This window comes from Notolepis coatsorum, assembly GCF_963971535.1.
Source record: "Notolepis coatsorum genome assembly, chromosome: 6".
Classification (NCBI taxonomy): domain Eukaryota; kingdom Metazoa; phylum Chordata; class Actinopteri; order Aulopiformes; family Paralepididae; genus Notolepis; species Notolepis coatsorum.
In genome coordinates this window covers 108,000,757-108,024,586 of record NC_140170.1, presented here as the reverse complement: position 1 = coordinate 108,024,586, position 23,830 = coordinate 108,000,757, and the positions used below count along the sequence as shown (strand labels likewise).

General features: G+C 40.8%; 1 protein-coding gene across 1 annotated transcript; it reads left to right on the top strand.

Annotated features, from left to right (window-relative positions):
- Positions 1-7,043: 7,043 nt before the first annotated feature.
- Positions 7,044-23,504, top strand: aldh4a1 (aldehyde dehydrogenase 4 family, member A1). Its single transcript, XM_084317399.1, has 15 exons — positions 7,044-7,219; positions 8,924-9,017; positions 9,367-9,459; positions 9,698-9,745; positions 10,242-10,397; positions 14,924-15,073; positions 15,224-15,298; positions 15,439-15,626; positions 16,273-16,346; positions 16,471-16,667; positions 16,946-16,993; positions 17,668-17,820; positions 19,832-19,953; positions 20,313-20,431; positions 21,857-23,504. Exons 1-15 carry the CDS (start codon positions 7,179-7,181, stop codon positions 21,967-21,969), a joined length of 1,671 nt encoding a protein of 556 aa, XP_084173525.1. The 5' UTR covers positions 7,044-7,178; the 3' UTR covers positions 21,970-23,504.
- Positions 23,505-23,830: the final 326 nt, after the last annotated feature.

Below are 23,830 nucleotides of genomic sequence, written 5' to 3'. Positions count from 1 at the left end.
CTTTGACAGTGAACTCGGACACTCGGACACACAAAGTAACGCGTTACAGTAACGAAGTTACTTTTTGCCGTAAATAGTACCCCAATTTCTGATTGGCCACTGACTGACGTTCTCTGACGTTCTCTGACCAGACAGCGTCAGTCAGTGGCCACTGGCCAATCAGAAATGCGCAAACCAGAAATGAGGCTACGGAAAGAAATAGACACTCTCTATAGTAAACAACAAGAGGACGCTCGCTATGAATCTACATAATAAGAACGCAGTAATAACGAACTAACAACCATTTAGCAACTACTTGGAGAGATAATTAATATACAACATGGAAACGAGATAAAGAACATGTTTGAAGGGCTGCTGGAGTCTACTGGACTAACGTTACTACATCTCGACCACCGCAGACTTTGGTGAGTGCAATGTGTTCACTGAAACTCAAGTTGAACACTTATACAGTACGAAATCTGCCAGGGAATCTCATAATACTAATCAAACAATATAAATATATATAGTCCTTTCATGCACAATTGATATCCTAACTATTCTAACGTTGCAATGCTTTGATTGATATCTTAAACAACGTTGCAAGATGGTTATGAATGAATGAATGAATGAATGAAAACTTTATTTAACAGATTGCAGAATGGGTACAATACAGTACGGCTCATTATACAACGGCATGCACATTTCTCGATTCTGATTGGCCATTCACACGTCTTTATTGGCAACAATCCACGGTCCTGGGCTCAGGACCCGCCCACAACCGAATCACATAACCCTCCCCGGCTCACTCCGGGAGAAAACAAGATCGCGGACAACAAATGGTTATGTTGAAAGCACCATAACGACTAAATATGAAGCGATTCTGTCAAGGGGAATGTGTTAGTGCTTTAAACAATGTTGGATGATGTAATTGATGGGTCTTGAGTCAATCTAGAACAAAAGAAAAATCGCGGTTTGATTGATAGATTAATTGATTGATTTAAATTTCTTCCTTCCTACTTTCTACTGACTGCAGCGTTCTCTCTCACACTGTCCGACGCTGGCGTACCCACAAACACACACACACACATACACACACACACACACACACACACATACACACACACACGCACGCACACACACACACACACTGTGACACACACACACACACACACACACGCACACACACACACACACACACACACTCCTGTCTGCAACAGCGGGGGAGTCAGACTGAGAGAGAAGCAGCGCTGTTTTAAGTGAGCATGGTCTATTGAATTGATTGATTGGTTGATTGCTAATTTTATTACTGTACCCCTGGTTTCCAACTGGTTAAGTTTAGGCTAAAAGAAATAAATAAAAAAATAGGGCGAAGAAAACGTTTTTTTTCCTATAGGGCAAAGAAAACCTTTTAATTTGTTTTACCTACTTTATATAGAAGCATCTAAGAATGAAGTTCTATGGAAAGTAGGTCTGCATTCCCTTAACAATTGTGTGTATTGAGCCGTACTGTATTGTACCCATTCTGCATCTGGTAATAAAATTTTCAATCAATCATTCCAATAATACACAGTTGGATGTGTTAGTTGGTTGGATGCACTTCAAGCTGCTTCCACATGAGGCAACTTCTCTCAATCATTCCAATAATACACAGTTGGATGTGTTAGTTTGGTTGGATGCACTTCAAGCTGCTTCCACATGGAGGCAACTTGTCTTTTTTGTAGTTGTGGGAACTACTTTTTCTGGCGGATGGTTTTTTCAATAAATCTTCAATTAATGTGTGTTTATTGTATAGAAATAAGGTTGGATGAATCTGGCAGTTGTATAAAAGCTTTACACCACTTGCAGTCGTGATTTGTGAACAATAAACCATGCCTAGGGGGGTCTAACGACCCTCGGCTGCGCCTCGGGCCTAACGACCACCCCTAGGCATGGTTTATTGTTCACAAACCACTCCTGCGCGTGATGTAATGCTTAAATACATTTGTGACATAAGCGGTATTCAAATATACAGTACTGTTACCCCTAGATCCTGACAGATTATATACATATGATGGGGAGGGGACTGTACATTAGGAGGGGGTGGGTGGGTGGGAGAGAAATATACATACGGCGGGGAGGGAATATATAATGAAACGCTCTAGACCACATTGCTTAGCAGAGTTCGGTGATGTGAATGGAAACTGTCAAGTTGATCAACCGATTTTGAGTATCTGGGGCATGGGACTTGAGCAATTTTTTGTATTTTAAATTTTTTTAAATAACTAAATAGTTACTTTTCACAGTAACTCATTACTTTTGGGTGTAAGTAACTAGTACAGTAACGAAGTTACTTTGAAATGAAGTAACTAGTAAAGTAACTGAGTTACTATTTTTCAGTAACTAGCACAACACTGATAACGTGTTATAGTAGCGGTGTGTGCAGTGTATTAGCATGCTGCTAACGGCTATAGTGACTCAAGTATACTACCAGGCGAGCGTCGCTGAAGACCGGTGGTGCATACAGCCACGTTGCGTTAGTAGTACAGACGATAGCAGGAGGGTTCACTAAGACCCACAGTTTAGCTGTGTTTAAGGTAGCCAAACAGTTTAGAGCGCGCCAGCCCAGTCAACAGCCCGCAGTGGACGTCTCATCGATGCCGCAGAGGTCGCCACAACACAGCCCGCTCCTCCAGTTTCACCACTGCCCATGCTGTCTACCCCAGCCTGCTGGCTGTGCTCGCGGGATCGCCCGACGCCATCTTGTCACCCGGACAAGAGGTGATGAGAGTGGGTCCGCCATCTTGGCTAAGTACAACGGTACCTCGTGTGCCCACAACAGTATCCATTCGAGCGAACGCTAACGACCAGTGTCTAGGGGTACCCCAAACATTATAAGCCGGCTTTAGAGTAGGTTTTATTTGGTAACGTGGGCCAACATGTAAATGATTTCTTTTGTATTTGTGCATCACTGTGACGTTCTTGAATTCCCATTGAACTACTTACCATGTGCCTGGGTCTTCCCCTAATCCAAGCGGGGTTTACTATTAATGTATTGAGCACGAGGTGCCTATGTTGGGAATAGTGTTCCCCTATAATACAAGTGAGAGCACCCTGTGCCGTATATGAATACATGCCATATGAACCACATAAAGTACAACTTGTAACTGATAATTGACCAGGCTTATATAAAGTAGAAGTAAATGGGAGCACGGTGTGAGTGTCTATTTCTGATCATATGCTAACCTTGTTGACCGGGTAAATATTTGTGACTGTGGTATATTTATTTAACCCTTCCACCCCATTCGCAGCATATTCATTGAGGGTCTATACAGGTGGTCAAGGAAGGGTACTGCTTAAAGGGAAGCCCAATATAACTATTGAACTGACAGTCACCGGGTGTGGGAGGGCTAACGGAGGTACTGGGGGAAGTGAGAGTGTGTGGGGAGCTATTGCTGACCGCCTTGGAAGGCGAGGAAGACCAGAGTACCACCCCCCAGGTTAGTAAACCCTGGGCCCCATCCGCTCCTGCTGCCCGCCCTCCAGAACGACGTTCCGGGCCCAAAGACGGGGGTGCAGATAGATCAAACTCTACTGTATACTGCTACCAGGTGGCTGTGTATAACTACTCCCATAAGCAGGGATATCCACCCTTCTACACCTAGAATGGCTCGTAGTCCATACATTCATATTGCAATGTATGGAATATCAGCCTTTCTAGGGCTAGATTAAAGCAGACTCTTGACATTGTAAATTTACAAAGGCCTACATAATTTAAGCCTGTAAGGTTGATAAGGATAGTATGGCAGATGTTTTGAAGCTCTAAAGCAGTGTGGCAGTCTTGACTCCACTATTTGTATGAAATTCTACCAGCCCTAAAAAGTTAGGGCCTATCCTACATAAATTGTCACTATCAACCCCTTTCTGATATCAACAGCTGATAACAAACAGAAACTTAGCAACAAATGCCTCTTTAATAATATCTTCCCCTAGAATGTAATTTTTCAGCTCAGCTGGGGGCATCAAGTGGCATCTTCAGGTCAGGCCACCAGTCACTCAGTCATCAGGGCTTCATGAGATGGTCTCTAGAGGGCCAATTATTTTATGTTTTAAATCTTTTTATTTTTCATGAGGTTTCACATTCAATCGACAGATCTACAGAATGTTCAGTGTCACTCTCATGAACAATTTTGAACAATTTTCCTTGTGCTCCCCACTCAATCCATTCTCCCATCTCTCACTCACACTCACACACACTGGGACATACACACACGTACACGCGCACACACGCGCATATAGGCATGCACACACACACGCACACTTGCCCACGTACAGGCACACACACACACAAATAAACAAATAAACAAAAAATAATAATGATGATAATAATAATAATAAAATAAAATAAAGGGACAGTAGGTAAATCATAAGTAAATAAGTAATAAGGAATAAAAGTGCAAATGTCGGTATTGTAAACAGTGACAGTTTATAGCACCCAGTTGCTCACACCCGCTTATCGATGGCCACTCCGACAGGGAAGGGTCCGGGCCGCTACGTGTTCAGCCAATTATTTTATATTGTACTCTTGGGAGCTTGCAAGTCCAATTGTACACATTGTACATATTCTTGTGCTTACTTTGTACAATATAATTTAATTGAAGTGAATTGAAATCAATGGAATGGAACACAGGCCTGTAAAATCTGTGATTGTTTCTTCTTTTTCTGCTAAAATCTCAAAGACTAAGTTTGTTTTAGAGGACAGACAAACACAGTGTGCTTCAAGGTAGCATTCTGAAAGTGCTGAGATGCCAAAGAACAGAGAGGTGAGTCACCCATGCCCTAAAGTCTAAATACCCAACTGAGAGACCAGGGCCCTCATTCACCAACGTGACTTACGCACAGATATGTGCTTAAGCTGTGCGTACGACCATTTCTAAGGAAAGAGTGGGATTCATCAATTTCAACTTGAACTTGACTTCGTGCTTATGTGTACGCACAGCTCTGAGCATGCTTAGCTGACGCCCAGTGGTAGAATATCGTTACTACGGCACAAGCGCTCCTCAGTACATGCATTCGTTTCAACGCGGAAATAAAGACACTGGCGCGTGTTCTGTATGACCCCCGTAATTCATTATAGTTCATTGTGAAATAGCGATATTAGTGTAATTATTGTCAAACCCTAAATAGCATGTGGAATAGGTCTTTCTCTCCGAATGAATGCAGGTTTATATATATAGCGTTATCGGGTGCACTGACTGCGCTCGCAGGAACTGTTTTCAGAGATAGCATCAGATAGGGATGAATGAATGAATGAGGGGCAGTCTAATTGCAGAGAGAACATAATATTAACTAGAGTCCACTACCCGAGACACCTCCTTCATTTGTACCGCAATTTGGGACCCAAATTGGAGCTATGAGCTTAAAAGCTTTTCCGTGCTTATTTGAGAAGGTCCAGCTGCAGAGCCGGAGAAACAGACTGGACCTTCTCAAATAAGCACGGAAAAGCTTTTAAGCTCATAGCTCCAATTTGGGTCATATTTATTGAGGCAACTTTAGTTCATAATCAACCAGCAGGCACGCACGCTCTGGTTTTTTTCAGAATGATCATCTGCCTGAAAATGATCTGCAGTTTCATTGGTGTCCTGCTGTTTTTGCAGCTCTTTACTCCCATCTAATGTTGATGTGAAGTGTTGCATTTAACCTATGAACATTCAGCAAAACTCAACATACATAATAAATGGCATTTATATAGCGCTTTTATCCAAAGCGCTTTACAATTTGTTCCTCACATTTTACCCTTTTACTCACCGACGGAAGAGGCAACCATGCAAGGAGCCAACCTGCTCATCGGGAGCAATTAGGGGTTACTGTAAGTGTCTTGCTCAAGGACACTTCGACATGATGCCCGGGAGGAGTGGGAATCGAACCGGGAACCTTCCGACTACCAGACGACTGCTCTACCTCCTGAGCGACTGTTGCACCAAGAGTATTTTCTAAAATGTAACACTGCAAATTTGATATTTTTCACTGTCAAAATCTGGACATTTTGGGGAGCACTGTGCACATCTCTTGTATGTGTGGTCTATATTAGGACTGGAAGGTATACTTACGTAATATGAAGGTTAGACCATCATGGATCCATGCAAAAGTATGGATTTTAAAAATACCATCATCGACAATAAATTACATATTGTTAAAAGAATGTGTGGCCTGCAGCAGAATTACTGTAAACAAAAGTCTAAGAAAATACATCCGCCATTGTAGCACCATGGCAATTGTATTATAACATAGACATAAAGGGTTGTCATATCACATTCTAATTTGTACTGAAAAACGAAATACCACCATGTATCATCATCAAAACATCATATGATATGATATTTTGGGCATATCGCCCAGCGCTAGTCTATATTTTACTCTATGAGAGTCATATCTTCCATATATTTTAATATATGTATATGTGTATTTTGAAATAAAATAATAAAATGGTGGAATTGAAGAACTGAAGCCATTTGCCACAGATAGATAGATAGATAGATAGATAGATAGATAGATAGATAGATAGATAGATAGATAGATAGATAGATAGATAGATAGATAGATAGACAGACAGACAGACAGACAGACAGACAGACAGACAGACAGACAGACAGACAGACAGATAGATAGATAGATAGATAGACAGACAGACAGATAGATAGATAGATATTTATGAATGCAGGGTCAAGAGGTCTCTGTCTCGGTTCATGTCAGAAATCATAGGACAAACCTCTGATTGGTTGTATGTTTTCTCTTAAGCTGAATGGCTAGTTACAGACTCGCCCCAAGTACCACCGTAAATTCCATTTAGGAAATGGGAGACTTCCTTCGAAATAAATGTAGCATTTTGAGAGAATTGTGACATATGTTCCTATTCCCAGAAATATATTGAAACAGTTTTCATTTATATTTATGTCGGTCAAGAAATAGGACAACAATTTCTACACTGAAAATAGATATAGTTATTTTAAAGATTGTGTCCGCCCCTCTTTTTGTGGGCCTAATGGTGCGTTCCTGTTTGTATACGCTCGCGATAGAATAACCTAACCTTCCCAAGGAGTGTTGAATAGTCCCCACGAATCTTATCAGAGATTGATTCATGTGTGAAGTGTCAGATTGTCCGGCTAGGGCATCGATTAACTTCGCTTTATAATTATCTTTCTACACATTTTCAATTTTGAATCATGCTACGTGTGAGATCGGCACTGTGTCAGTCTTGGAGGGGGTAGGTAGCCTGTCAGCTTCACATAAGCTACTACACCGGCTTTGAGTTTACTAATGTTTTGTAACAGTGTGTTTCCATTTGCCAGCTACATTCTAATGAAGCCGAATGCCTTTTGAGAGTTCGACTTGTTGACAGTTAATTGTCACTCATTTGTGGGGACATTTCAAACCACCGAAATTGAATTAGACTGGCAATTTGGTATCCATGTAAAGGCTAATAGCTAAACGTGTTATGCAATGAAATAGTATCCAGTTTTGCTTCCAGGCTTCCCAGCTAGTTCCTGTGACAAACCGCCGCATGTAGTGTTATATAGCCTATATAACACTTGAATAAACTCATAGTAAGAAGATGCATCAGTGCATTTGTAAGACATGCCCATTTAGAATTCTAGAGTTGTAACTAGCATTTGAGCATTCCTAGTACAACTGCATGCCATTATGCCAAGTATTTACTGTAAAACACCTGTAAAAACATTTGACAGATAATTTGAGCAGTCTTTCAGGGGTTTATTATCTTTCTCTGGTGGTGACCATGACTGAACAACAGACAGCTTTGTGTGTGTTCGCACCACATAAACTAGGACCATTATGTGTATATGTACTGAACACTCATGTGAATGTGTTGGGGCACTTTATTCAAGGAGAGTACCACTTGAATTGGAAATAATTTATGGAGCAGCTTTGAAATGAGAAATCTGGTGAATATGAGCGTAAGGACACTCAGGAGGGTCAAGGTAGCCTACATTTTCTTGTTCAGAACTGATGACGTTACCATAAAAGCACATTTGTATTTAGTATAAACTCAGACAAAAACGTTTATTGGTCTACTTCAATCCACAAAATCACATTTATCGTCCATGGAGAAGCTCCAAACTTGATGACAACATAGGTTCCAGTCTCATTAACTTATGTTCTGAAATAGGCTACGTATTGTCTGTGCTGGTCTAGACTCTATAGTTGTCATAAATCCTATAGTTCTGTACCATAGGAATAACATGAATGACTTATGTTGAAATGCAGTTCTTGTGTTGAATTTCAAATATCAATATTTCAGATATTAAATTCAATAGTAGTGTTTTGGGGTTTTGACCTATCATATACCTTTCTCTACCACTTGCCCACCTGTTTCATCTGAGTCAGGCACTATCAAAACTTTGACCTTCAGTTGCTGTTTAGACTGGAGGAGGAGTTAATCATACATTTGGGAGTGAAGGCGGCAGAGTTTTTGGGGGGAGGTTAGAGACTACTTTTCCAGGAAATAGCTTTTGAGCTTGTATGAATAAGGAAGAATAAAGAAATTTCTCAAATAGCCCTGATTGATGCGTTGTGTAATATTATAACAGTTGATTTGCAGCACTATACCAGTAGGTGCAAAACTTCTTTTTTATTTAGTCTCAAATAACATAGGAAGTTCATGTCATAACATCAGTTATTACCATAACACAGGTCTGACAGATAATACACATTTGCAAAACGTAGCCTAATTGCATGTGCAGGTTCCCTAGCACTGAAAGATTAATGTGAGGTCATCTCAGGTTACTCATTGCAGCTGAGAAGCAGCAGGTTGCCAAACTCTAGATCAGCTCTATACCTGTTCAGGATAGAACCAGCTATGGGAACACCTGTGTCTTCTCATTGAAAGAGTTCCGACATATTCTTGTGACCAAGTGACTAACCGTTGTTTGTCTTTTTGTTCTGTGGTAAGGTTCAAAACCTTCCAATGTGCAGCCGTCGAGGTAAAGAATGAACCGATCCTGGGGTTCAACGAGGGAAGTCCAGAGAGGACAGAGCTTCTGAAGGTATGAGACACACACGTGGAACCTTATTATGCAGCATTTCTGATTAAATATCTTACTTCCAGTATTTCCACTTGGTTCTCAGGTTATTCGTGGTGGTGGCTGTAATGGCCGTGCCTGTAGAATTCATTTTCAAAATACCCATGTCTCTACCGGAGACTTTAGAATGAATAAATGCCTTTGCAAAACAAGTTGTGTGGTTCATTCCGATGGATGTGAATTCCGAGAAGAAGGTTTCATTCAGTTTGGACCTGGCTGATGTTGTGGTGGGCAGCTGCCACAAATACAATTGTATATGTGAAAAACTGCTTACTTTTATCCCTTAACACTACTTGTGTTTGCTGTTTCTCAGGCCTTGGATGATCTGAAGGGGACGACGGAGGATATTCCCTGTGTGGTTGGGGATGAACATGTGTGGACCAAAGACATCAGATACCAGCTGTCGGTGAGTGGACTCCGCGGCATGTTCTGTAATCTCTGTAAATGTAAACTATTGCAACATTTCACTGTTCAAATATACAGAATAGGTTCTTGCTAAACGGTAGTATTCTGAGGCTGTCAAGCTAAACTGTAATGAAGGGTCATTATGCTACTGTATGCTATCAGCTATACGTTATCATGTTCCTCTTGATAATATTCTTTATCTCCTCATTTACATGTACTTTCTTCTTTTCTCCTTAAAGCCATACAATCACTCTCACAAACTGGCCAAGTTCTGCTATGCTGATAAGGTAATCTGGTGTTTCTAATGTAGTCCTTCCCTATGATAGTTATTAAAGGTAAATTATGTACTTTTAGAAGAAAACAATATTCATATAATAAACATTTTAAATAATTACAATTTGTTTCTTTTCTCATCATCACTAATCTCCCCCTCAAAAACGTCTTTGAAGCAAAGCGGTAACATATTTGGACTGTAAATCTGATAGGTCACTGCAGCAAACAAAGATGATGTTGGGTTTCATTATTCCATTGATCCAATTTTCCTGTCGGGTCACTTGATTTTAAATAATAAAAAAGATAAATCATAGATGTTTAATTTCCGGAAGTTCACAATTATTTCTCAAAACTGTATAGTGCAGCTTTAAAAGGTTCATACAAGACCACGTAAATCATAAACATTACAAACAGGAAGACTTTTTGGTATATTATACAACTGCACCAAAAAAGTCTTTAGCCTTGTAACAATTTTTTTGTTGTTGTCTTGCTGGAATCGTATTGACACAGGAGTTGCTGAACAAGGCAATTTTGGCGTCCGTGGCTGCACGGAGAGAGTGGGACCTGAAGCCTGTTCAGGACAGAGCCCAGGTTCTCTTCAAGGCAGCTGATGTCATCAGTGGACCCAAGAGAGCGGAGATCCTGGCCAAGACCATGATAGGCCAGGTACAGAGTCCTCTGTGTCCTCTTGGTTCTGTGATTAGCAGGGGTGTATAACCGGATGCTGTTATCTGTCTGGATGTCGACAATCTAGACATGCATGGTCTATACTGGAAGTTGCCTGCAAAAAGAAGAAAATAAATCTTTGGGTAGATTTGATCACACTGGCACATCATTTAGGTGCTTTAGAAATAGGACTGGGTGTTAACCTTTATTTACCCAGGTAAGCAAGTAAGAACAAATGACTATATACAAAAGCAGCCTGACCAAAAAGCAAAGGGAGGGGGGGGGGGGGGGGGGGGGGGGGGGGGGTGGAACAAAAACAAGGTTATGTACATGCATACAAGTAAATCAAAAAAAATTACAGTAGCAATAGTATACAAGGAACATTACGATAAATAAGGGAGAGAGAAGGAAAGAGAGAGGGAAAAAGAGAAAGAGAGAGTGAGAACCAGAGGGAGAGAGAGAGAAGGAAGGGGGAGAAGGAGAGAGGTAGGTGAGGGGGCTTATAGGGGGAGGAGAGAAGAGTCTGAGGGCTATGCGTGCGATTGGGAGGCAGTCAGCAGGTGCAACAGTCGGTTATGATCTATTGCAGATTTTGCTTAAAAGCAGTAAGCGATGTGGGGCGCTCCAGTAGCACACCACATAGCACGCTGAGTTGCGAAGCGGTCGTCCCGGGTTCGTTTCCCAGTCCCGGCGACCGTTTGCCGCATGTCTTCCCTACCTCTCCTCCCGTTCTCCCTCTCTCCCTCTATCGGTCCTGCGTGGCCAGAAAAAGCTGAAAATGCTATAAATAAAAGTTAAAAAAGAAAAGAAAAAAGCAGTAAGCGATGTGAGGGCAGTGAGTTTAAGAGTGTTCTGTAAGATGTTCCAGTCAGATGCAGTAGCAAATTGGAAGGGTGCACTAGTGGCAAATGGATGGCTGAATGATGGAGTATGTCAAGTTTTCTGAGGGCACACTGGGATGCCATTCTATAGATGGTAGAAGTAGTCAAATATAGGGAGGATGGTCATCTTGACAAGAGTGTGTTTGGCCGAGCGGGTGAAAGAAGCAGCGGGTGTCCTATATCATTGCTATAATATATATATATATATATATATATATATATATATATATATATATATATATATATATATATATATATATATATATATATATATATATATATATAATTTTTAAGGCTGTCAATCGATTAAAATATTTAATCGGATTAATCGCATGATTGTCCATAGTTAACTCGCGATTAATAGCAAATTAATCGCATATTTTTTTATCTTTTTTAACCATTAACCCCATGTAATCGGTCACCTTGTTTGTAGAGCTATAATAAACCATATTCTATATTATAGCTATGGATACAGTACTATAGTCATTTGACACTGGGTTTCTTCCGGTCAAGATGCAAAAAAGAAATAATCTTTCCATCCATACGTTCCCGTGTTATACCGTGGTGAATATAAGTATGGTTTTAGAGTGGTCTATTGTAATCCATGAAATGCTGAGTTATAGTCCTACACGTCGATTACATTGTAGACGCTAGCGTTCCTCACCTGAACCCGCTATTGTTCCGGAACCAAATCCACATTATCGGTATTATGTTCCATCATGAATGCATGAAAGGGGGGGGGTCGTTTTTGATTATTCAAGCGTCAGTAACGGCATTCGCATTGAACACTAAGATCAACCCGATCGCTATGAAAGCATTGCAGGATCAAGCTAGAATTGACGTCAAATCGCCCTTACCTTTGGCCGGGAGTAATCCAAAAACAATATTCCAATTTCTTGATCGCCATCTGGTAGATCCAATCCCCATTTGCTCGATGTTATAAAGGACCATAACATACGGATCAAGCATAGTTGACGGGCTTCGATGTAACCAGCAGAACTCTGCGGCTCCCCGAGAACAAAAAATGAAATCCGAGACCTGGGGTCATTCCACAGCCCAGGATACAATGTTAGAAATGTAGCTTGATCAGCTCCGGGGTTGTCACCAGCTTGGCTGGCCGTTCACACTAATACAATTGGCAGTATTAGAGGGTGGGAGAAGCTGGCGGGGTGGGTCCGGGTCGTTGTAAACAGCGACTCCTACAGTTCGGTCGGGGCGCCTGCTAAGCGTGGATAGGATCTAAGTGGGATAGTGTGATCCTTCCACACGCTACGCCCTCTCAGTGAGAATCCGTGCTGCCAGGTGAAAAGAAGCGGTTGATTGGCTGGACGTGTGTCGGAGGAAGCACGTGGTAGCCTCCACTCTCCCAGACTGACTGTCGGGGGTGAGTGCGCAGCGACCAGGAAGGGGATTGGGTAATTGGCATAACGACTAACATTGGGATGGGAGAAAATCGGAGGAAAAAGGAGGGGGGAAAAGATCAAAAAAAAAAAAAAATGTAGCTTGATACCGCCGCCTGGTAGTATGCGGCCGGTACTGCACCTTCGGATTCCCACTATGCATTTTTCAGGCAACACACAGCATCCGGAGATTGAATAGGGCATTAAAAAAAAATAAAGGAAAAACGACCCAGAAACGAGAATCTTCGTTTATGGCACTGAACGGTTGGGGCACAGAAACTAGAATTCTCGTTTTTGGCAATTAATGTGTTAACGGATCTTTTTCAAGTTTTAATACTCTTATCAACATGAGAGTCAACAAATGCTTGCTTTATGCAGCCATTTAACACAAAAGGATGACCCTCATGCATTGCAAATTTGCATCAAATTAAATAAATATATATATAAAAAAAGAATTGCGTCAGAAACAAACATAGTATCAATGAGAGTATCAATAATACACCTGAATGAAGCAAAAATAAAAATATATATATATTTTCTTATATATATTTTTTTTTATCCACGTTTTCTCCTGTTTTTCTGTGTTTTTCTCCCATCCCAATTTAGTCGTTATGCCAATTCCTCCCTCCCCTTCCTGGTCGTTGCTTGCATGTGCCTCCCACTGGTTGGTCTAGGGAGCCCTGAAGTCTATCAGATGCTTCCTCTGAGACATAGGAGACAACCAGCAGCATCTTTTCACCTGCCAGCGTGGACTCTCATTGGTGAGGTGTAACGTGTGGGAGGTCACACTACCCTCACCATCTCCCTTCCTCGCTGTGCAGGCGCCCTGACTGACCTGTAGGAGTCGCTGTTTACAACGACCAGAATACCACCCCACCTCCCGCTGACTCTGCCAATTGAGCCAGTATGACGGCCGGCCAAGCCGGAGGCAACGCTGACAGCCGGATTCGATACCAGTGTCTCTCACGTTGGTGACGAGCGCTTATTCCGCTGCGCCACCCAGCCGCCATATTTTCTTATTTTTTAAAACGTTAATCTTGCGATAAAAAAGATAGTGGCGTTAAAATAATTGTGCGATAACGCGTTAATAACGCGTTAACCTTGACAGCCTTAATTATTTTATATTATTTTTCAGTATAGCAGTATATTTAGTTTTACAGTACAAATTACAATGTGATATGACATTGTTTTATGTCTTTATCTTGTCATACAATTGTCATGGTGCCATCTCATTCAAATATGGTCTATTTCATTTTTAATATTTAAAACGTATATATACATGTAAACTAAAAATCCATACCTTTGCAAGGATCCGGTTTACGTTCATATTCAGTATACGCAGTATCTCCCAGCCCTATTTGGAAACATAAAAATAATATTTTAAAACCATGATATAACACACAAGTAGATTACTGTTAGGAATAGTCCATATATACTGTAGTCCAAAGGCCTGTAGTTATGAAGTCAAACTTCATAAAGAGAATAATTTAACTTTATTTCACCTTTTCGAACTGCTAAGACAATAAAATGGGGCATTAGGCAGTAACAAACCAGTGATTTCAGTTGAGTAAATTCAGTGTCCCAGACCTTATGAAAACATGTTAGTACTGTCATCATGTGGGGACACACCAGGAACAGGTCAGCAACCCATCATGTCAGCAGCACTACAGTAGAGGCTCTGGGTGTATTGTACTCTGGGTGTATTCTACTCTGGGTGGTATTGTACTCTGGGTGTATTGTACTCTGGGTGTGTTGTACTCAGGGTGTATTGTACTCTGGGTTGTATTGTACTCTGGGTGTATTGTACTCTGGGTGTATTCTACTCTGGGTGGTATTGTACTCTGGGTGTATTGTACTCTGGGTGTGTTGTACTCTGGGTGTGTTGTACTCTGGGTGGTATTGTACTCTGGGTGTGTTGTACTCTGGGTGTATTGTACTGTGGGTGTTTATTGTACTCTGGGTGTATGTATTGTACTCTGGGTGTATTGTACTCTGGGTGTATGTATTGTACTCTGGGTGTATGTATCGTACTCTGGGTGTATTGTTCTCCCTGATAGAATGTGTGTCAACTAGCCATGTCTCTGTGAGCTCTGTACACATGTGGGAGAGAGGATCAGGACAAAGATAATAAATAAAAACTGAAACTAAATCTGGTGACTGGTGAAATCACAGAATTAGATTCTGCAACGTAGCTGTGGTACTCTCCTCCGGCGTACTGAATGACGTCTGGTATCGTCTTCACCAGGGTAAAACAGTGGTGCAGGCAGAGATCGATGCTGCTGCGGAGCTTATCGACTTCTTCAGGTTCAACGCCAAACATGCCATTGAGTTGGAAGAGTCGCAGCCATTAGACAGTGATGGCAGCACCAACACCATGCTGTATCGTGGTCTGGAGGTGAGAACATAATATGGACTTTTACTGTGTGTCAAAAAAAATATATGAAGCCCTCTTTTTATGATTAGAGGCATTTTGGGGGGTTTGTTAAATGCTACTGTATGAGGTGAATCTTTAAATATTTTTGGTATTTCACCTTGTTGTCTCCAGGGTTTCGTAGCCGCTGTCGCACCTTTTAACTTCACTGCTATTGGTGGAAACCTGGCTGGTACCCCTGCTGTGATGGTGAATACAAAGATTATGGATTATTGTCTTAATAATATGTATAATATATTATGTACTGTTTGTAATGTACTGTATGTGGTGTGGGTCTATCTCAATTGGAATATCAGATTTTGTCATTCTTTAATTCTACTACTTTTCAGGGTAATGTAGTCCTGTGGAAGCCTAGTGACACAGCCATGTCAGCGAGCTACGCTGTATACAAGATCCTGCGGGAGTGTGGCCTGCCCCCCAACATCATCCAGTTCGTCCCAGCGGATGGGCCCGTGTTTGGAGACACCATCACCGCCTCGGAGCACCTGGCTGGCATCAACTTCACCGGCAGCGTCCCGTATGGCTATTCAAACCTTTATTTATTCTCGAAAAGGACAAGGACAGACATTTCAATGCATAAATCTTTTACAATATAATAATAATAAATAATAATAACTCCTAAACAATAGTAGCTTACCTTTCATACATGGACCGCAGCCCAAAGTGCCCCACAGCAAATAGCACAACATGAACATAGGCATAAAGTTAGCATACAGTCGACAGAATAAAAACAATACATAAAGTGCAGACATAAGAATAAGTATAAAAGACAATAAAAGTAGTGCAACGTAGAACGTGCAGACATAAGAATAGGCATAATATATAGTCATGTGAACCCCCCTGGAACAGCCAGTACCCCAAACACCCCACACATCAATCCCCACCACATCCCCATCCAAGACACCCCCCCTGATTAAGCATGTCATGACCGAAGGAAAACACAAACAGCCTGCGTGCCACTCACACCGCCCTGCACGGCGACGCTATATCTACAGTATATCCACCTTGAAATATGTGACTGTTATGGACCTATCTCAAACAGTTGTGATTGAAAAGAGGGAGGAGTTTGAGATAGGTAAATTGCAGTACCTATATAATAATGCTATTATTAATGAATTAAACCATGCCTCGTTTTTGTATTTTTTTTTGCCTCCACTCTTCAGGACCTTCAAGCGTCTGTGGAAACAGGTGGCTCAGAACTTGGACATTTACAGGAACTTCCCTCGGGTTGGAGGAGGTCTGTAGCTCCAGTATCCTCTAACAACAACAAGCCCTGCTTACATACAATTACACACGTCTTCGGATGTCTTTTTGAGCACAAAGCATTCATTCACACTGCCTGGCGTTTTGACGTCTTTCAGAGTGTGGCGGGAAGAACTTTCACTTTGTTCACAAGTCTGCGGACGTTGAGAGCGTGGTGACCGGGACCATCCGCTCTGCGTTTGAGTACGGAGGCCAGAAGTGCTCTGCCTGCTCCAGAATGTATGTACCAGACACTTTGTGGCCACAGATCAAGCAGGGGCTCCTGGCCATCCACAAACAGATCAAACTGGGAGATGTAAGTACAGAGAGGTTATTGACCATATTCTCACGGCAGCCATTTTGCTCTTATGTCATGTTCATGCTCTGTTCCAGGTGGGAAATCCCAACCTGAGCATGACATAAGAGAAAAATGGCCGCTGTGTGAATATGGTCCATTGCATCTGATCCAGAGGACTCTTTTAAGTCATTCATGCTTCTGGTAGTTGTGTGGTAGGTGAAAGAGAAAAATTAAGTTGTAATGAAGAAATGTTCTTTCAAGACTTATCTTAAAGATATTCCTTTCTTTCTTGGTAGCCCGTGGAAGACCTCAGTACCTTCTTCTCCGCTGTGATAGATGACAAGGTACGGTATCAGTTATCATTTACTGAACACACATCGTCATCCAGTCCCTCTAATGCTAATCAGACTACACAATGTTTTTGTCTTTCACAATGGTCACCATGTCAGATTAGGTTATCATAGCATCATAAACCCTGTCTGTGTTTGGGATGGGAGACAGAGTGCACTATGCATTTGTCTTTCACTATAGTCACCATGTCAGATTAGGTTATCATAGCATCATAAAACCTGGCTGTGTCTGGGATGGGAGGCAGAGTGCACTATGTGTTTGCCCCCGAGAAATCGCTGCATGCTCATTTAGCATGAAGTTCGCCAGGAATCTAGGAGGAGGGGTTTGGTCTGGATTTCCAATTGTTGTCCAAAGTCAAAGAACACATTGCAGGAATTGTCACACGAGAAGAAAAAATGCGAACAATTGCTAGACTTTACACCAGGGTGTCGTGGGGTGTCCCAGATGCCACATTGCTGTTCTTTTGATTATGTCACACTACAAGGGGTAAATACGCCCCTTCCTCATTCCCAGCGTTCATAATTGGACAGAGGACGCATGAAATGTGTCGGGCGCGCCACAATTGTGTAAAAGTTTGGCTGAATTTGCATTGTCTGGTCCCGGAATTTAGTTTGTTTTATGTCTTCATGGACCATAATGATATATCATCCTCCCTCGTCTCCTGTAGTCGTTCAGCCGTATAAAGAAGTGGCTGGACCACGCCAAGTCGTCCCCTAACCTGACTGTCGTAGCCGGGGGCAACTGTGACGACTCAAAAGGTTATTTTGTGGAGCCGACCATCATTGAGAGCAAAGACCCACGGGACGCTATCATGAGTGAGGTATTAAGTGTATTGAGTGTATTGGTTAACATCACGTCATTGTATTTGTTTTGCCAGGCTAAACACATGGATTACCTAGGTCTGCTGGTGTTTGGTCAACTAAGCTGACACAAGCCCTAATGTCACGCTCCGTTTCACCTACTGGGGGCAGCACCAGTCATGTAGGGCTGAACAATTAAACTACATTGTATAAAAATCGCAATATGGCCTAGTGAAATATCCAAATCGCAGGAGGCACAATATTTGTTAAATGTGACATGTGTGTCAAAATACTAGGGATGCCCCGATCGATCGGCCACCGATCGTTATCGGCCGATAATCAGTATAAATATGCGATCGGGGAATTCCGATAATTAGTCATATTCGCCGATCGCGGAAACTGATCAAGTGGATATCTCACTCGCTTGTCTCAGACGCACAGGACCTGCAAACTGCTCCTCCTCCCTAGCCCCGCCCGTACCTGTGTAGAGTTTCCTCTGCTGAGTCTAGATAGTGCATTCGACCTGAGCTAACGTTAGCTACCTAGCTATCGTTACTGTTTAAACAAAATTACCCAGTCAACTATTCACTTTTAGTAGGCATTGTCTAACGGTATTTAGCCGGCTAGCTACTGATAGCTCCGGATATCAACAAATGCCCCAGGAAGTCTAGTAGTCCATGTTGATATCTCCGTTAGCTTGCGTTAGCTTGCGTTAGCTGACGTTAGTTCACAGTTCAAAACGAAATGTCCGATTGAACTAAATAGTTGTCTTAACGTCATCTAGCCGGCTAGCAGTAGCTACAGATAGCTCCTGATATCAATGTCTTATAACATTGATTGAATGCGTATTCGAGCTGAGGGCTTGCTGAATGTGAAATGACCAAAGCATAACGTTACCAATAGGGTCCCGCTGCAGCGCCGGAGAATCCTTTTTGGAGCTGGAGGCTACTAGAGTACACACAGACAGTGGAGCTGTTTGCAGATAGCGAGCATTTTGACTTGTTGCGTGGTGGCGATGTCTCGTAGATAATACAAGTACAAGTCTAATTATAGAATATATATATTTTATTTTTAAAAAAAAATATTATATAAAATAATTTTTAATTTCTTTTTAATCAAAAACGATCGGTATCGGATCGGTATCGGCCGATATGGCTCACGACGATCGGTGATCGGTATCGGTGGCAAAAAACGTGATCGGGGCATCCCTACAAAATACCATTCTAAATTAAGTATTGTTATACTGCAGAGATGTCCCAGCTTACAGGTCATATTCTGCAGCCTAAGAAAGCATCTTTGTTTGGTACAGATCCCTGCAAAAAATTCCACCATGATCACTTTAGTGTTTTTCAATGAGAATGACACAAAACTGATCATTCCCTCTCAATATTGTGAATCATATCACAATTGCAGTCAAAATAATCATAATTCGATTTTTGTCCCCTCCCAAAATCGTTCAGCCCTACTTTAGTTTCTTTAGTTTAGTTTCTTTAGTTTCTTTAATATTTGTCATACAGAAGTACAGAATACTTTTATACAAAATGCTTCTTACTGTTACGCTCCAGAGACTGTGCAAGACAAGATAAGTATGAAATAAAATAACATAGTAAAATTAGAAGTAGAAAAATGAGGTCACAGTGTTCAGTTTAGACATATGTACAATGTTCGATGCAGAATAGACGTAGTTACCATACAATATACAATACTGTGCAGTGTACTAATATACAATACTATATAGTGCAAGGCAGAAATGGGACGAGGTGCAATTTAGGTACAATTCACAGTAGGTGTACGAGTTATAGTGCAAATCCTTTATCAATAAATATAAAGTGTAAAGTGTGTTTGTGTGATCTAAAGTGTGGAGAGTGGGTGCTGCAGTGTGTTGTTTGTTTGAGTGAGTGTGTGGGTGTGTGTGCTGTGTGCATTTGATGGTTGTTGCATAGTGTTTATTGTTCGTTTAGCAGCCATGTGTGTGATTCAAATGATTTAATTTGTCATAAAATGTCCCATTATTTCTTTTAATTGCTCTAGGAAATCTTTGGACCTGTTCTGTCAGTCTATGTTTACCCTGAGAACGATTACAAAGAAATTCTGCACCTGATAGACAGCACATCCCCCTATGCTTTGACAGGAGCTGTGTTTGCTCAGGACAAGTAAGACAGGTTTCTCTAACCAATTTGCCCCGTAACCATAAATAACATAGATGTTATTTAAATCAAATTTGGTGAGACTACAGTTTGTAATTTTTCAAAATGTTTGCATGATAAACAATCAAACAAGTAATCCATTAATTAATGAATCAATCAATCATATTATGTCATTATAATGATGAATATTTGATTGTTAAAATACTGTTTGACACCTTTAAACATGAAAGAAAAAGGAAAAAAAAGTACTGAATCAGTCATATTACATCTAGCATGATACCATGATGGTATTTGACTGTTGCAAGTATTGTGCTTAGATCGTTTTTTTTACCATGAGAAATTAATAAACGTATAACTCATTCCAGGAATGTTATTGATGAAGCAGCGAAGGCCTTGAGAAACGCTGCAGGAAACTACTATGTGAACGACAAGTCCACTGGCTCTGTTGTCGCACAGCAGCCATTTGGTGGCGCCAGAGCCTCAGGTAAGAACGCTGAATAGACCACTGCACTTCGACGTTACATTGAGCTCATGGGAGAGAGAGCGGGGGGAAAGAATTTATGAATGTGGATGAGAGTCTTGCCATTAAGTGGTTGTAGCTATGGCTGTGGGGGTGCTGGAGACATTATCCAATATACTTTTATACGCCTGTAGCCTATGTCTCTGGATTGTCCAGAGATCTAGGTTTATCAATCTGCGCATGCAGAGTTTGGGGAGTATAGGTGCGAAAAAGTGACTATAGCTCAGCCGAGAAAGTGCCGATCGACTTGGGATTGGTCTCTCCGTGTTCAGTAGACTCAGGCGTATGAAAGTATATTGGATCATGTCTCCAGCACCCCCACAGCCGTAGCTACAACCACTTAATATCAAGGCTCTCATCCACATTCATTAATTTTCTCCCCCGCTCTCTCTCCCATGATTTCAGAATACCGGAAGTGTTGCTGCGGTGGTCTATTGGTCTCACTGACAGTGACAAGGCAACCATATAGGACTTATTCCTCCAAACCTTAACTATGACTGTCCATGGTTAGGACTGAGTATCAATACCACCAATTCGTAGTATCAGAATAGATTTCAAGGTATCAAAAACATTTACAATCTTACAATCAAGTTTGCTCAAAGTTCAGGGGCTTTTTTGTTGAGAGGATGATTTAAGTACAGTCTAGATTCTATTTGAAAATATAAATCAAATGTATAAATCTTATACAGAAAATAGTTTACTTTATCACATAGTGAAAAGTTATTTTATTCAGTAAATAAAAGCATTGAGTAAAGTATTGTTTTAGACAAGTGTAAAATTTCAAGAATCTGAACTGGTATTTGTATCAAATTTCCCCAAATACATAGCACAAATCATGACATGTACCCAAGTCAAAGAATTTATATTTTTCCATGATGAAAAAGCATGTTCAAAGCACATGTTTAATATGATAGTCATTCATATACTATGTATAGTGTACTCTAAGTACTTGAGATGTTTACCAAAATTAAGTTAATTAATGAAGTACTTCAGTAAATATATTAAAAGTGTATTTTTATTTTGGTAAGCAAAAGTCACCCAAAATATATCAAAAGTATAATTTATATATATTTCAAGCACATTTATTTTAAGTACGGTACAACTTTTAACACACAAAGTGTAACTTAAGTGGTTTAAATTTTACACAACTTTAGTATACTTTATGAATACAAAAAGATATACTAAAGTATACAAAGTGTACTTTCAGAAAACATACTTGAATATACTTTTGTTTTACTTGGGTAAGAGAGAAAAAAAAAGTATTGATTCCCCCAGTATCACACTTTTGGACTGCAGAATCATCTTCACTGTGTACACATTTAGTCTATTTATGAAACCGATTGACGTTTAAAAAGAAACTGAACAATGAGGGCCCCTCTCTGCCTATAGGCACTAATGACAAACCTGGAGGTCCACACTACGTGCTGAGATGGACGTCACCGCAGGTGGTCAAGCAGACCCATGTCCCACTGCGAGGATGGAAATACCCCTACATGGGTTGAAAAAGAAGTAGTGCAGTCACCGGCCCAACACAAGCCCTCCCTCATCTGATCCTCATCTGATCCTCGTCTGATCCACACCCTGCTGAGAGACGATCCACAAACCTCTATGAGCTTGCACTGACTGAACCTATACCTAGACGCAAATGAAAATGTAATTTTTAACTGTTGGAAATAGGAAGGTAATGCAACAGCGCCCCCTGGTGGCAATACCTAGTCATCGCTGGGTCAGGCTTCCTGCCTCCTAGTGGTACTACAGTGTTTCATCCGTGGCTTACAACAGACTACGAAGGTTGTACAGCCGACCATGGATTGTCCACATGTAGCTATGCTTGAAGTTACAGTGTGTTTGTGTCCACAAAGGGGACACATGTGAGTGTCAGAGACGTTGGTTTCTGATTGGATGAGCCCTGAGGTGTAAGCAATGTTGTTATCCGTCCAACAATCAGAGGCTGTTAAATCAAAGCAGGCAAAATCCATTTGTCAGTGGGATTTTGTTGTAGTTACATATTATTCTCGAGAGCAAGTACATTTGATTATTTTAAGTGTATTGAATGTTGTCTTTTTACAAATAATAACCCAGAAAAATACCACTATTTAACCATGGTTATATTGAGCAGGCAAAGGTGTGATTTGCTGTGTTTTGGAGATATTTGCTGTAGAGGTGTCTGTCATCACTCCAATATATTGGAGCTGAATGGCATTGGATTTGTGGCACTCATAGCGCCAAGAAAATACATTTGAAAAACTCAACAGCAATGTCTCTTTCCAGACATCATGACACAGTTACAGATTATCCACAGACATTGTTTATATATATATTGTTTAAATAGTTCCTAAATTAAAGTGTTCACAACAAGGTCTGTGGATTCTCTTGAGTAACCTTGTCATGACTTCTGTGAAGAGAAAATCACTCAGAAACTATTTAGAAAACATGTTTATTTTTTAAATGTTTGTGTGAACTGCCCCTTAAAGATATTATTCTATTAACAGTGATACAAATACATATACAGTATTTTATTTTTTAACCATTATGCAAAGTTGGATATTTTACCTTGTGTCCTGCTTTGTTTGAGTATAGTGTCACAGTGGAATTCCCAACCCCCCCCCCACACTCGAAGAGTGACATCACATGTGACCGCTAGATTGACAGCACTCATCTTGTGAACGTGGAGGTACTTTCTGATATATTTCAAAACCTTGCTCTGCCAGCTGTTTCTTTACCTCATAATCAACATGCATAGGTTACTTAACATTAGCCTACTTAAAACATTTAATCCATGAGATGTTTTAAAGAGCATTTGCACTGTGCCTAAAAGTGCTGATTGCGTCCATCCATACTTCTGCAATTTCTACTCAGTCTACATTGCAAATTGATGCTGTTTTTGTCACAAAGGTTAAGGAGGTATGTTTTCGTAAACAATTTTGTATCTTAATCTTTTCTTTTTTTACAACAAATTAAATTGATTTACTACCTTCAAAATGTGCCTGTATTGGTAATACACTGTAAATGGACTTGGCAAGGAATTTGTAACAATAACAATTTAATTATTAGTGTGATCTCACCTTGTTCATATTCTTTTTCCAAAAGCAACAAATCTATTATGGTCTATAATGTTGAGAAGTCTTTAATTTGGTTAGCTGGTTACTTGCCAATGGGACCAGAAGCATTTGCAATTAAGATAAGATAAGATATTCCTTTATTGATCACCTTGGGAAAATTCAGCCATCATAGCAGGAGGGGAGGTACAGGTAGTAGAAGACATGGTACCATAGGCGGCGGGTATATAAGGCCAGGCTAGGCTATGCCTACCCAAAATATTATGCTGGGAATTTTGAAATGTATATATAATGTGCGCAGGGG